We start from the raw sequence: 13902 nt of genomic DNA, 5'->3' as shown, positions 1-13902 counted from the left end.
TAAGACCGATAGTTCTGACCAACTGTATGGGTAAACTAATGGAAAGAATAGTGAACACCAGGTTGGTTAATTAGGCGGAAGAAAATAATATCATGCACGAGTGGCAAAACGGATTCAGAAGGGGAAGATCGACGATCGATAACCTGATCAGAATAAGAACAGACGTACAGAGTGGCTTTCACAATGGCAGAGCCACACTAGCGGCGTTTCTCGACGTTAAATCGGCATACGACAGGGTCGATCATGGTATGCTCCTGTCAATCCTAATGAAAAAAAGGTGCCCAACAAAAATATTCAAATATATTAAGAGCTGACTAGAAGACAGAACTGTCACGGTGATCAGAAGATTCGAGGAAGATGTGGAGGGAACAATAAAAAGAGGACTCCCCCAGGGATCGGTACTGAGCTCTATCCTGTACAATATCTACACAAGCGACATTATGGAGCGAATTGACGATGAAGAGATAGTAAAACTACAATTCGCGGACGACATAGGCATATACGTTTCGACGGAAGATCAAAGAATAGGTAACGGTAGAAAAATGGAAAATGCCCTTGACAAGATTGTAGAGAACCTGAACAAAATAGGGCTAGGCCTGTCCATAGAAAAAACGGTGATAGTAAATTGATCAAGATGGCGAAGAACAAGGAGCTCAGACCACAGAGCCAACCAACCTGTAGAAGTAAGGGTGGGAAATACTAGAATAACAGAATCAAACGAGGCAAAGTTCTTGGGGGTTATGTTTGATAAGAAATGCTACTTTAAAGAGCACACTAGAAACGTTGAAAAAACAACTAGGGACAGGTTGCACATGCTGAGGTACATCGCGCATATCGCGAGGGGAGTCGATCAAAGAATCATGTTGGTACTGTACAAGGCGCTCGTGAGGTCGGTGGTCGAGTACGGGGCTATGATATATACCGATGGCAGTGTTAACAATGTAGATAGAATGAATAAGATACAGAATGCAGGGATGAGGGTAGCGATGGGATATAGAATATCGACTCCAGCCAATGTCATGCACGTGGAAACGGGTATAATGGCGTTTAGAAATAGAATAGAGTTGCTAACGGGTAAATACCTCCTTAAAAAAATAGGAAACCGTAGGGGCGCATTCGTCGAATGGCTGTACGAAGCTTGGGAAGGGTTCAGTAATAGGTTGGAAAACAAATGGACTTATGTGATAAAAATTTTCAGAAAAAACATAGACCTGATGGAATCAGCGAGGGCTGGCGCGGAGCGTCCGGTGGTGGAATTGGCGGCCTGCCCTGAACCCTGGATAAAATGGAGAGCGGGTGAGATGATGGTATTACCGGAAGCGGCCCTGATGAGTGTCCCAGCTGAAACCAGACAGCGGTACGGCTCGATAGACGAGGAATTTGCCGAGATGTACACCGATGGGTCGAAACGAGAGGGAGCCCAGGCGGTGGGTGCAGCCGTGGTGACGAAACAGCAAAATAACTGGGAGGAGAATACGTTCAGCATGAACCCTGGAGCCACAATCTTCACTGCGGAAGCAGTGGCGGTGGCGGAGGCCCTCAGGTTGTACAGTCAGTCCGGTGATGGTAGAAGACTGCTCGTTTATAGTGATTCTGCGAGTGTGTTGAAGGTACTAGAAGCTGCAAAAAACAAAGATATTAAAGACATTGTTAAGATGAAAAGAGGAGAAATTGTGGCGAAAATTATGAAAGAATTATGTGAAATATACTTAATGAAAAACTTACCGTTGAATGAGACTGTGAACCGGAAAAAAACGCCAGTGGTATTTGTGTGGGTGCCTGCGCATAGAGGAATCGCGGGTAATGAGAGAGCGGACGCGGCGGCCAAAAGGGCCACGGAACAAACCCCGAATTGTGAATACGCGTTACCGTACGAAGACATGCTAGTGAATCTGGTAAGGAATGCGTGGAAAGAGTTCGCGACGGAAATGAGAAACGAAGCGCGATACAAAGATGTTAAATACTTTAGCGAAATAGATACGAACAAACAGCGCCGAAAACCGTGGTTTGAAAAATTCGTTACCCAAGACAGAAGGACAATATCGGTGCTCAGCAGAATAAGAGCCAACCACTACAACCTGAGCGAGTCACTGGCGAGGAAACACGTGGTGGAGGACCATGGATGCGACTGTAGAGAGCACGTGGAGGACCTGGCTCACGTCCTCTGGGAATGCGAGAAGTACGATCACATCAGGGACGAATTCGTAGCGAAGATGCGAGAAAAGGGGTTCAGCGGCAGACCACAATACCAAGACCTTGTGAGAAAAGAAAGACCGGCTGTATGCGTGGCGGTTGCGAGATTTCTAATAAAAACGGGAAGAATAATTTAATACGCGTGCGTGGCATGATGGAGTCGCTATTCTCGGTAAAACCGGCTCTAGCGGGTGTGAGTATGAGAGAGAGAGAGTGTGAAGCGAGAAAGAGGATGAGGGATGGAGGCGGCGCCGGCTGGGGGCGCCTGCCGCATGGCGGGTAAAAATTAAATGACAAAGTGGAGGGTTTATAATCTTTATAAGAAAAATAGAGAAGCGAAAGTAAAATGGTAGAAATAATAAAAGACCCTGGCCCAAAATAGCCGACTACCGCGTGCGGGGGCCCTAGGATGAGTGGAAGGATGAACGACCTGTAAAAGAAAGAAAAGAAAAGACAAAATCATACCCCTTTTGGGAATGCGGTAATGGCGAACTAAACATGTCGAGCATGTAAACGGAATCAGACCTTCAAGGCAACAGAATAGAGTCAGCAAGGAATTAAATGATATTGACTAAGTAGAGTAAACTAGAAGTTCAAAGAAATAGTAGACTTGAAGGATGGTTACCGATAGCTCGGCTGATAAGGAGTAAGGAAGGATAACTGCAAGTATGATGGTGTGAATGGAGTGTGTGGGAGTGAAAATGTGAAATACTCAAAGTAAGGAAAGTATGTAAATAAATTTCTAACAATAGTAATAGAATAATCAAATGTAAACTAGGATAGGCATTAAGTTGTAAAATTGTAAAGAAAAGATATCTGTAATTCAAATAAGAAGCGCTGATACACTTCGATACAAAATACGATAGAAAACATGACTATAGAAACGAGGGAATACATGGATACAAAAGTATGGAACGAGTGAAAATGTAAAAGTATGGATTAAAAACAAAGCGAAAACATGTAAAAATAAGATAAAGCACAAAGAGGAAAATTAGCTTTTCAAAATGCGCGGGAGTTTGGCCCTAGGCGCGGGCACGAGAGCGTTCGTTGGGCAACACGGGGACGGAAAAGTCCCCAAAAATGCCAACCCCTTGCCTTCGGGGGTGCTAAAGCACCCGAAAAGCAAATCGGGGTGAAAGTTTTGATTGATTGATACCCCCTGTGGCTCGGGGAGCTTAGAATACGGCCACGGTATCCCCTACCTGTCGTAAGAGGCGATTAAAAGGGGTCACACAGACACATACGCACACGTACACACACATACACACCGATTCGGACAAAAGATGAGCAGACTCTAAAAGTATGGACTGAGTAAGATTTAAAAGTATGGACAGGTATAAGTGACGAAATTTAAAAATGCGCGGGGTTTGGTGTTGGCGGGGCTGCCAGCACATCCCCGAAGGCGCGTGGCCGATAGGGTTCATTGCGCAATACGGGGTGTTGCAAACCTCGCCTGTATGTATGTGTGCAATATCGAGTGAATTTAGCTGCAAGCTTGTAATCACAAGCGTTGAATGAAATGTAATATGGCGACGATGCCATAAGAGTATGGTTGCAGCATGTCTGCATTATGTTATATCAATGCTCATAAATTAGGAGCCAAAATTCAAAGGAATAAACAAATAAAAGATAGGACACTGTAAACCTTTCAGCGCGAGTGATCGTGTTGAGAGAGAGTTGGAAATCCGGAGAAATAAGACTGTCACACTTGAAGTTTTTAAGAAACTAATTTATTGCGGGCCGTATCTAATTCGTTACTCTTAACGAAAATCCTGTTGGTTCTTGAAACTGTTGAAGTCTCTTCGACATCCTGCTTATATACAGAGGGTAGTAAATTCTCTTAAGGGTTGCCTTGGCTCGCTAGCGCGAGACCTTTTTCTCTTTCGTTCTCTCTGGATCCCACGCTTTCTCTTAGCACGTGTGCATGGAATCGTTCTCGAGTCTTGGCGGGGCACCACCATCTTTCACTCGCCCAAGGGTGGACCGAAGCCAGGGAGAGGGACCGCCTCCGGACAGGGATGGGCTCCTCCACCATTGGGCCAGGGATGATCCTGAGGGAGGATTCAGGATCTAGCGAGGAGGGGATGGCAGCCTGCATACATTTTTGTCAAAGTTATAGTCACGAAATAAAGTCGTATAAATTTTTATTTCTTACGCAAAGGTGTTTTGATTTATTAAAAGCCGCGCCGCGAGCAGAGCGCTTCAGCGCTCCACGGGCACCTTACCCACGTTCGGCAAATTCTAAATATCCCTAGAACACTAAATCCACACGCAACAGGGGACAGATAAGTCCCCAAAAGCGCCGGCCCTTAGGGGCGAAATTAGTGAGTTGAGTTGATTGATTGATTGATTGACAGGTATAGGTTATAGTGAAAAACATGTGGAAATTGAATGCAGTTACTTTCTTACAAGATATATCTGGAAGTATGTTTAAGGTAAAAGAAATATCAAATCTTACTTTCTTCAATACATTCTTTATTCCAAATTAATGTTGTTGAGTAAAATGTATCAATATATAATAATATGATTTATTCTTCTTTATTTTCAGCATTTATTCAGACATTGATGAGGGAATTACAACCAAAAAATTATGGAGTAGAATAGTTGAATAGTTACATTACAGAAATTAAACAGTGCGGAATGAAATACTAGGGCAAATGAGAAAAACGTACTCTGAAAACAGATGCAATTACTTTCTCGTAGGATATATAAGGAAATATGTTTAAAGTAAAAGAAATATTAAATCTTATTTTTTTCAATACATTCTTTATTCCAAATTAATATTGTTGAGTATAATGTAGCAATATATAGTAATATGATTTCTTTTTCTATATTTTCAGCATTTATTCTGTTAGTTTATCTGGAAACAATCAGGTAACAAAAACAAGTCCAGTGTCAAAGGATACGGACAGAGTCATGGTTTATACAACGGTCTTTAGGTTGGGGACCGATGGGTGTATAGAGTTTTCCAGGAATGGCCTGAGCAATAAAACTCCGGGCATTTCTATATTTAGTTTTCTAAGTGGATCCAATAGGGGTTTTTCCGCTGACAACTCCTCACTTCAACTTTAGTTTTCAAACTGTGCAGACGTCTTCTGAGTGTTCATTTGAGAAATAAATTCATTTTGTGTTTTAGAAACTGTATCATTATTTTTAGTTTAATACCCATTTCCAATATATTCTGTCACGTCCTGTGACGCATTCTTGGAACCCTTATTTCGCCATCCACATTCTTTAAACTCTTATTTCATTATCCGAATTCATAGTTCCGAAAAGTCTGAGTGAGCAGCTCGCTCGGGTCAACGTATCGCAAGAACGCTGACAATCCGAACGAGGTGGTTCACCCGAACTGACAACCAAACGATTGACCTCGCTCATCAATATATAATAACGCGACCAAGCCCGCTCGCGACAGATCCAATATCGCGCAGAACCAGTACAGAACCCGTGTAGACAGAACAGTATAATTTTTATCAACCCCAGAATTTGTAGTGATCAGATCACCTAAGCGATCCGCGAAAGCTGTTCGGAATCGGCCAGTTCGTCTAGCGAAAATCCGAGATACCAATTCTAAGACGCGCACCTAACTCCGCGAAGTACGACTCTGCTACGGAACTCAGGGATCCGACAGAGCAACCTCATCCGTAAAGCGCGCGCAAGTTAAAGGTTGTACTCGAACCAAATAAACATTTGTTGTGATCAGAAGTGCGTGAACCTCAATTAGACCATCTACCCTACCGACTCCACTAACCAAGACGACTCATCTCTACAGGTATCCGCGCCCAGCGAAAGGTAAGTAAGAACCCCTACCAAATCAGTAGCTTAGAGATAATTATACAAGTGCGCAGAGGACTCGGTGAGAGAGGGGACCCTGCGACTTCACAGTGGTTCCGGTACGAATCGAACGCCAACGAACGCTACTAACCTGTAATATAGGGTAGACTCAAGAAAAAAATCTAGCTCGAGAATATAAATCTTTGTCTGCAACCTTAGAAAAATCCAAGTCATTCACTTTCGAATCAATTTTATATACAACACAAGAATTTATTGAAATACTGCTACGAAGCATACATAAAAATCTCTTAAATATAAAACGAACTCATTTACCCTCTAAATAATCACAAATAATGAAAATTTCAAATGAATAATAAAAATCTTAAACCAACGGATAACAAAAATACTACGGACGGAAACAGATTAACAAGAAGCAGGACACAAGAAAATCCTGAACTTAAAAGTATTGTAGAAGATCGTAATTACGCGTCAGCCTTTTTACAAAGCCGTAAAACACCGCGCTCACCAACAGAACGAAGAACATTTGACTTCACACCAGAAGTCACAGCCGAGGCGTCAAACGCGAATACAAATCTAGGTGCAATACCCAGAACAAAGAATGTTAAAAATCTAACAGTAAACACTAACCAAACGGAAAACGGAAGTGCCAACTGGCAAAACAAGAGTATAGGATTTACAATTAACCCAAGTAACGAAGCAGATAATAACAAACAAACAGGAACTTTCGCATCCCCACTAATCCGAATAAGTCCCCAGGATAACAGAAACAATACCGAAATACTAAACGAAACAATAAACAACAGCTGCAAAAACGACATATCCCTACTCGAAATTGAAGGAATCACAGAACAACCAAGCCTAATAGGAAATCTGGACGGAGAGAATAGCGAAGGAAATTTAACACTCACCTGCGTAAGTCCGAGAAAGAAAATGACAGACCAACAAATTCAAATCCAACCTCTAAGATTACCCTTGAAATACGTAGCAAACCTAGTACCCGAATTCGACGGGAAAAATATTTCAGTTACCGAATACGTTGAAAAAGTAAAACATGCTAAAAACATTATAACACCCGTAGACGAACCAAGCCTAATCCCGATCCTAAAAATTAAATTAAAAGGAGAGGTATACAAAGCACTAATAAACTCACCGATAAATAACGTAAACGATTTTATTCAGGCAATAAAGTCATTATTCCCATCCACCGAAAATATACACAGTTTATATGGAAAATTAACAGAACTAACACAAAAACCAGGCGAAACAGTACTTAGCTACGGGAATAGATTACAGGAACTAGTAATACAAATTAAAGACTTAAAAAGAATGGAAACAGGCATAAACCAACAAATCATACAGGACTTTGACAGGACGATTAAAAACGACGCAGTAAAAAGCTTCAAAAATGGGCTAAAGCAGGAAATTAGAATAGAATTAAAGCAGAAAGACGATTTAAACGTCCTTATACAAGAGGCCATCGACATCGAATCAAGGTTAAAGAAACAAAACATGCTGAGAGGCGGCGACTCAGCTAGTGTACTATGTAGCCTCGAGAAATACGACGCAAACCCAGTAACGTATACGTGTCAAATATGCAAAGAACTAAACCACGAAGCATTATTTTGCAATAACGCGGCATGTGTATACTGCAAAAACAAAGACCACATATCATACAATTGTAAATTCGCTAGAAACAAGATAGAGCTTATTTGTAAATATTGCAACACCCAGGGACATTCCATAGACGCATGTAGAATGAATAGATCAAAAGGAAATTATTGCCAATATTGCCAAGTAATGGGTCACACGGTCACCCAATGCCCATTCATAATTGAATACGAAACATGCTGGAAGTGCAAAGGAAGCGGTCACGATCCAAACACCTGCACAAGATTCCCAAAAATTACGGAACTCTGCGAAATTTATAATAGTAGATACCATACAGCCGAAAATTGCCCAACACCTATGTGCCCACTCTGCAATAAATTGGGCCATACTATAAAACACTGTCCATTAACGAAAAACAATAGACTCCAATTGATCATGTGCACAAACTGCAACGAAGAAGGCCATGATGCAGAAGAATGCGAAGGGGCAAGAGTCTTCCAAACTAGGACACACCCAATTAAATACCAAAATCGTAACCAATTAGGTCACTCGGCAGGAAGCTACTATGAGTTGAGAAACCCTCAACGTAGATCAAATGACTTGTATGGAGATAATCACAATTTTAACCATAATAATAGTAACTTCCAGAGAAAATATAACTACAACGGAAATTTTAACGGCAATAATCACTTCAGAAATAATAATGGCAATGGAAATTTTAACAGCAATAACTACTCCAGAAATAATAATAGCAACAGAGATAACCCGAGACACACGAACGAACCGCGAAAATTTTGCGACTATTGTAGAACCCCCAATCATACAATAAAAGAATGTAGAAAACTGAAAGCCATCGAACTACGAGCACAAAAAAGAGATATTTGTTCCTACTGCGAAGAGCCAGGACACTTAATAGACGCATGCAGGAAACTAAAAAGCCTGGAAAACAGCGCCGGAAAAATCTGCAACCTGTGCAAAAGTACGAATCACACAACAGAAGAATGCCACAGAGGGCAAAACCACCAACAGCACAGACAGGGAAACGAATAGACTCCTCCTGGAGAGAGCGCATAGGGAGGAGCAATGATGAGCCGCTCGAAACATATAAAATTAACGACAGTACAGAGCTGAATGAATCAGAACAGAAAAAATGTTGAAATTCGCGCTATGCGTTAGATATCCTCGCGCCAATTTGCGGCGCCGTTTTGGCGCTTCCGTTTCGCGCCCTCGATGTTCGATGTTTCTGCGCTTGGACCTTGTGCTTGGAGAAAACGTTTTTGCTTGTTCTGAATATATTTTTTTCCTCTTTTACTCATGTGGTGCACACTATCATTTTATTTGCCTTAACCACGCTCTGCTACCATCGACAGGTTATGGGCCCAGACGATACCGCGTATTAAAGAATTAAGGTAAAAATAGTTAAGTTCCTGAAAAGCACGTGGTGCGTCGAGCAGAAAGTGAGGTTAACTCTGAACCGGCCACGTGGGAAAGATATTTCTTCCTGCGTCAAGTATAAGCCATGAGTCAATCAAATTCAATACGAATTGAACTGCTTGGAAAGGACAACTATGATACGTGGCGTATGCAAGCTGAGGCTTTATTGATCAAAAATGACGCGTGGGGATATATAAATGGTGAAATAATGCTTAAGGAAACTGCCTCGGAAAATGAAGTCCGTATCTGGAAGACAATGGACAAGAAGGCAAGGTCAGATTTAATTTTATCTATACACCCATCTCAATTAAGTCAAATAAAGTCCTGCGAAACTTCTCGTGAAGTTTGGTTGAAATTAGAATCGATCTATCGAACAAAAGGCCCTGCTCGCAAGGCAACGTTATTGAAGCAATTGACTTTACATAAGATGCAAGAGGGTCAAGATATCAGAGAACATATGAACAATTTCTTTGATGCAGTCGATAAGTTGCAAAATATGGATATTGAAATTAACGAAGATCTCCTAGCCATTATGTTATTGTATAGTTTGCCAAGTAATTTTGAAAACTTTCGTTGTGCAATAGAAACCAGGGACGAGTTGCCTTCACCAGAGAACTTAAGATTAAAGATTTTAGAGGAGAGCGATGCTCGAAAAGGGAATGTTCCTGGAACAGTTCAAGACGCTTTCTCAATTGGCAAGAATTTTCAACGAAACCCAAAATTCAAACCAAGGACAGAAAGCAATGAAAAACAGGAACCCAAAGAAGCATTTAAGTTTAGATGTAACTATTGCAAGAAATTTGGCCATAAATTTACTGAATGCAAAAAGAGAAAGAATGCAAACAAGCATAAGGCTAATAACGCAGAACAGGACTGTTTGTATGCTTCGGCCATTAAACATTCTGCATTAACAGTTTCACGTAATTCCAGGTGGTGTCTGGACAGTGGTTGCACTTCACATATGTGTCAAGACGAAAGGAGATTTAAAGAATTACAAACGTCTGAGTACAAAAATTTGAATTTAGCAAGTTCTGAAACGACAGAAATCAAAGGCAAAGGCATAGTTCAGATTACCAATAACGAACATGTATTTAATCTATTGGATACACTTTATGTACCAGATCTAAGAACTGATTTGTTATCAGTAGCGAAAATTACTGATCAGGGTCATCACGTTATTTTCAGAAAGAATTCTGCTGAAGTTAGAAATAAAGATAATAAAATTCTTTTAAGAGCAAATCGTAACGATGGCCTTTATTGTATAGAAGAAAATAATGAACATGCCAGGAAAATAATGCCAGAAAAGTCAAAACTGTTGGAATGGCATCGGAGATATGGCCATCTAAATGCAACAGACTTAAAGAAAATTGTGAAGAACAAGCTTGCACATGGAATAAATCTCGAACTGAATGAGCAGCTTCCTCCATGTGAGATATGTTTGAAAGGAAAATTTACACGATTACCATTCCCAAAGAAATCAGAAAGAAAAACTGAAATATTGGATATTGTACACATTGACATTTGTGGTCCAATGCGAACTCAGTCCTTGGGTGGATCGAGGTACTTCATGGTGCTCGTGGATGATCATTCCAGATGGTGCGAAATCAGATTTTTGAAAAGCAAGAGTGATGCATTAACTGAGTTTAAAAAGTTTAAGAATCTGGTGGAGAATCAAACAGAAAAAAGGCTAAAATGTATACAATCCGATAATGGAAAAGAATTCTGCAATCAGGAGTTCGACAAATACTTGAATCAGTGTGGCATACGTAGACGATTAACAGTCACACACACTCCACAGCAGAATGGCATCGCAGAAAGACGGAATAGGACGCTGGTAGAAATGGCAAGGTGTTTATTGCTGGTATCTAATTTGTCACCTGCATTTTGGGCAGAGGCAATATCAACAGCGAACTATATCAGAAATAGAAGTCCGTCTAGTAGCCTCGATGGGGAAACCCCCTTTAAAATGTGGACAGGTAAGGCGCCTGTGGTATCCCACTTTAGAACATTCGGCTGTAAAAGTGTTGTCCTCGATCGCAATCCTGGAAAAGGAAAAATGGATCCACGAGCCAAGAGCGGGATATTCGTAGGATATTCTTCAGAATCTAAGGCATATAAAGTATGGATCCCGAACGAAAGGAAAATGGACACAGCCAGAGATGTAAAATTCTTAAATGATTTCCAAACGAACTACAAATATGAAGAATTTATGGTTGAGGGGGGGCAAGAGATTTTGGAAGAACGAACACATATAGATATTCCAGTTAATCCTCCTATTGAAGAAGTTGAAGAAAACGAAACAATTATTGACGATGATGAACCTGTGTTTCATGATGCCAGTGAAAATACTCCGATTCAAGTAAATAGAGGACCTGGACGACCAAGGTTGTTGAGGACAGGGAAACCAGGCAGGCCAAGAAAAATATACGACACAGCAATGATAGTTCAAAATGATCAGTACGTGGAACCAAGCAACGTAAAAGAAGCGATGAATAGTCCAGAAAAAGAATTGTGGCTAGAGGCCATGAAGACTGAATATAACTCCCTTATTGACAACAATACTTGGGATCTGGTAAGTAGACCCAGAAATACTAAAGTATTAACGAATAGATGGGTTTTCAAGGTAAAAACGAAACAAGATGGATCCTTGGATAAATTTAAAGCGAGGTTGGTTGCGCGTGGAGATCAGCAAACGAAAGGAATCGACTATGACGAGGTGTTTGCTCCAGTCGCTAGATACGAGACCATTAGAACCTTTCTAGCATGCTGTGTGGAGAAACAAATGTACGTTCATCAAATGGACGTGGTCACAGCATACGTCCAAGGAGACTTGACAGATGAACTCTACATGGTTCAACCGGAGATGTTCAAGGACGCTTCTCAAGAAGAAAAAGTGTGTAAGTTAAAGAAACCTCTATACGGCTTGAAACAAGCAGGCAGAGAATGGTATCAAAAATTGAATCGTTATTTAGCGAGTATAAACTTTAAGAAAAACGCGGCTAATCCCTGTGTGTATACAGATTCAGATGAAAATAGCGATGTCATAATCGTAGTATATGTAGATGATTTATTAATCGGATCAAAGAGTTTAAGTAGGATACATAAAGTTAAAGAGTTACTAAAACGTAAGTTTAAGATGAATGATCTCGGCGAGGTTAAAGATATTTTAGGTATGCATATTGATAGGGAAGCTGGAAATGGAAGCATGAAAATATCACAGCGCCGATACACGGAAAATTTGTTAAAACGGTTCGGAATGGATAATTGTAAACCTTCGGCAACCCCGTTGGAGCCAAATGAAAAATTTGTAAAGGCGGATGCTTCACAATCCGACGAGAATACATTAGAAACTCGAGGAAAGCAATATCGTGAGTTAGTAGGGAGTTTAATATATCTGGCTAACGCGACACGCCCAGACATTGCATTTGCAGCGAGTGCATTAAGTCGATTTTGTGATAATCCAGACATAAGTCATTGGCAAAAGGCAAAACGCGTATTAAGATATTTACGCGGAACAACAGATTATGCGATAACATATACCAAAGGAAATACCAAATTACAAGCGTACGTAGACTCTGACTGGGCAGGCGATGTAGTTGATAGACATTCGTGCACTGGATACGTTGTAACCTTAGCGGGTGGTCCAATTAGTTGGGGAACAAGGAAGCAGAAATGCGTTGCGTTGTCAACTATGGAGGCCGAATACATAGCGCTTTCAGAAGTCACGAAAGAAGTCGTATATTTAAGGGAACTACTGTACCATATTAAACTTAAGGAATTCATACCAGATGCATCGACCGTATTCTGCGACAATCAGAGCGCAATAACCCTATGTAGAGATAGCGTTCACCATTCTAGAAGTAAGCATGTAGATATAAGGTATCACTACTCACGTGAAGCACAGGAAAATGGCAACATTAGCGTGGAGTATCTAAGCACAAATGATATGATAGCCGATATGTTCACTAAGTCATTACCAAAAATAAAACATCTAAAGTGTGTAAAGTTACTCAATATGCAAAATTAACATGCGCGATTCATTGACGCGCGGATAAGGGGGAGTGTTGAAATTCGCGCTATGCGTTAGATATCCTCGCGCCAATTTGCGGCGCCGTTTTGGCGCTTCCGTTTCGCGCCCTCGATGTTCGATGTTTCTGCGCTTGGACCTTGTGCTTGGAGAAAACGTTTTTGCTTGTTCTGAATATATTTTTTTCCTCTTTTACTCATGTGGTGCACACTATCATTTTATTTGCCTTAACCACGCTCTGCTACCATCGACAAAAAAACGCTAGGACCCAACTTGCCCGATAATCAAATCATAAAAGAAGAAAGAATAACAACAAGAATGGCAATGTATTCACTGAGATTGGAAAACCTATTACAATACATTACAATAGAAAATCCTTACACAAGAAAGGAATGCAACCTCCTCATTGACAGCGGTGCACAATTGAATATTATAAAAAAAGACCAAATCCCTATAAACGCAATATTAGAAGACAGAAAAATATTACTTTCAGGCATTACGGACAAACCAATACAAACACTAGGAGCAGTAAGAATACCTATAAATTGCCAATATTTTGATTTTCACGTAGCACCAGAAGACTTTTCGATACCATACGACGGAATATTAGGAATAAAGGTGCTCCTCGAACAAAGATTAAGATTAGACGAGGGATACGTAGAAATAAATAATGGAAGATTCGAACTAAAATCAGGAGAGGCAAACATAACAAGTCAAACATTAGCTCCACATCAGTTACCAAAACTAACAGACGAGCAAAAATGCTTCCTCAACAAAATACTTCAAGACACGACTCACGCGAATAAGACACTGACCCCCGTACACACGGACTCAGGAAGCCTGCA

At 40.8% G+C, this 13902-nt stretch overlaps 2 protein-coding genes across 3 annotated transcripts; both read left to right on the top strand.

Moving 5' to 3' along the window:
• The first annotated feature begins 387 nt into the window (after window positions 1–387).
• On the top strand, window positions 388–2356 carry LOC117611171 (uncharacterized). Its single transcript, XM_034339106.2, has 2 exons — window positions 388–528; window positions 1199–2356. The coding sequence occupies exon 2, from the start codon at window positions 1215–1217 to the stop codon at window positions 2328–2330; it is 1116 nt and encodes a 371-aa protein (XP_034194997.1). The 5' UTR covers window positions 388–528; window positions 1199–1214; the 3' UTR covers window positions 2331–2356.
• A 244-nt stretch (window positions 2357–2600) lies between these two features.
• On the top strand, window positions 2601–8646 carry LOC117611170 (uncharacterized). Of its 2 annotated transcripts, XM_076693075.1 has the most exons (3): window positions 2601–4628; window positions 4742–4920; window positions 5034–8646. In XM_076693075.1, exon 3 carries the CDS (start codon window positions 6334–6336, stop codon window positions 8644–8646), a length of 2313 nt encoding a protein of 770 aa, XP_076549190.1. In that variant the 5' UTR covers window positions 2601–4628; window positions 4742–4920; window positions 5034–6333. The 2 variants fall into 2 exon arrangements, with proteins under 2 accessions (XP_076549190.1, XP_076549191.1); XM_076693076.1 differs by lacking the exon at window positions 2601–4628 and having other exon boundaries at window positions 4635–4920.
• The last annotated feature ends 5256 nt before the right edge of the window (window positions 8647–13902 follow it).

Source organism: Osmia lignaria, unplaced genomic scaffold, assembly GCF_051020975.1.
Source record: "Osmia lignaria lignaria isolate PbOS001 unplaced genomic scaffold, iyOsmLign1 scaffold0016, whole genome shotgun sequence".
In the NCBI taxonomy this organism is placed as follows: Eukaryota; Metazoa; Arthropoda; class Insecta; order Hymenoptera; family Megachilidae; genus Osmia; species Osmia lignaria.
The sequence above is the reverse complement of the archived record's forward strand: the minus strand, read 5'-3'. Positions and strand labels throughout refer to the sequence as shown.

What these genes read in the sequence shown, in the direction of transcription:
- LOC117611171 (XM_034339106.2), top strand. Translation starts at nt 1,215, where the DNA reads ATGGAATCAGCGAGGGCTGGCGCGGAGCGTCCGGTGGTGGAATTGGCG.
- LOC117611170 (XM_076693075.1), top strand. Translation starts at nt 6,334, where the DNA reads ATGAATAATAAAAATCTTAAACCAACGGATAACAAAAATACTACGGAC.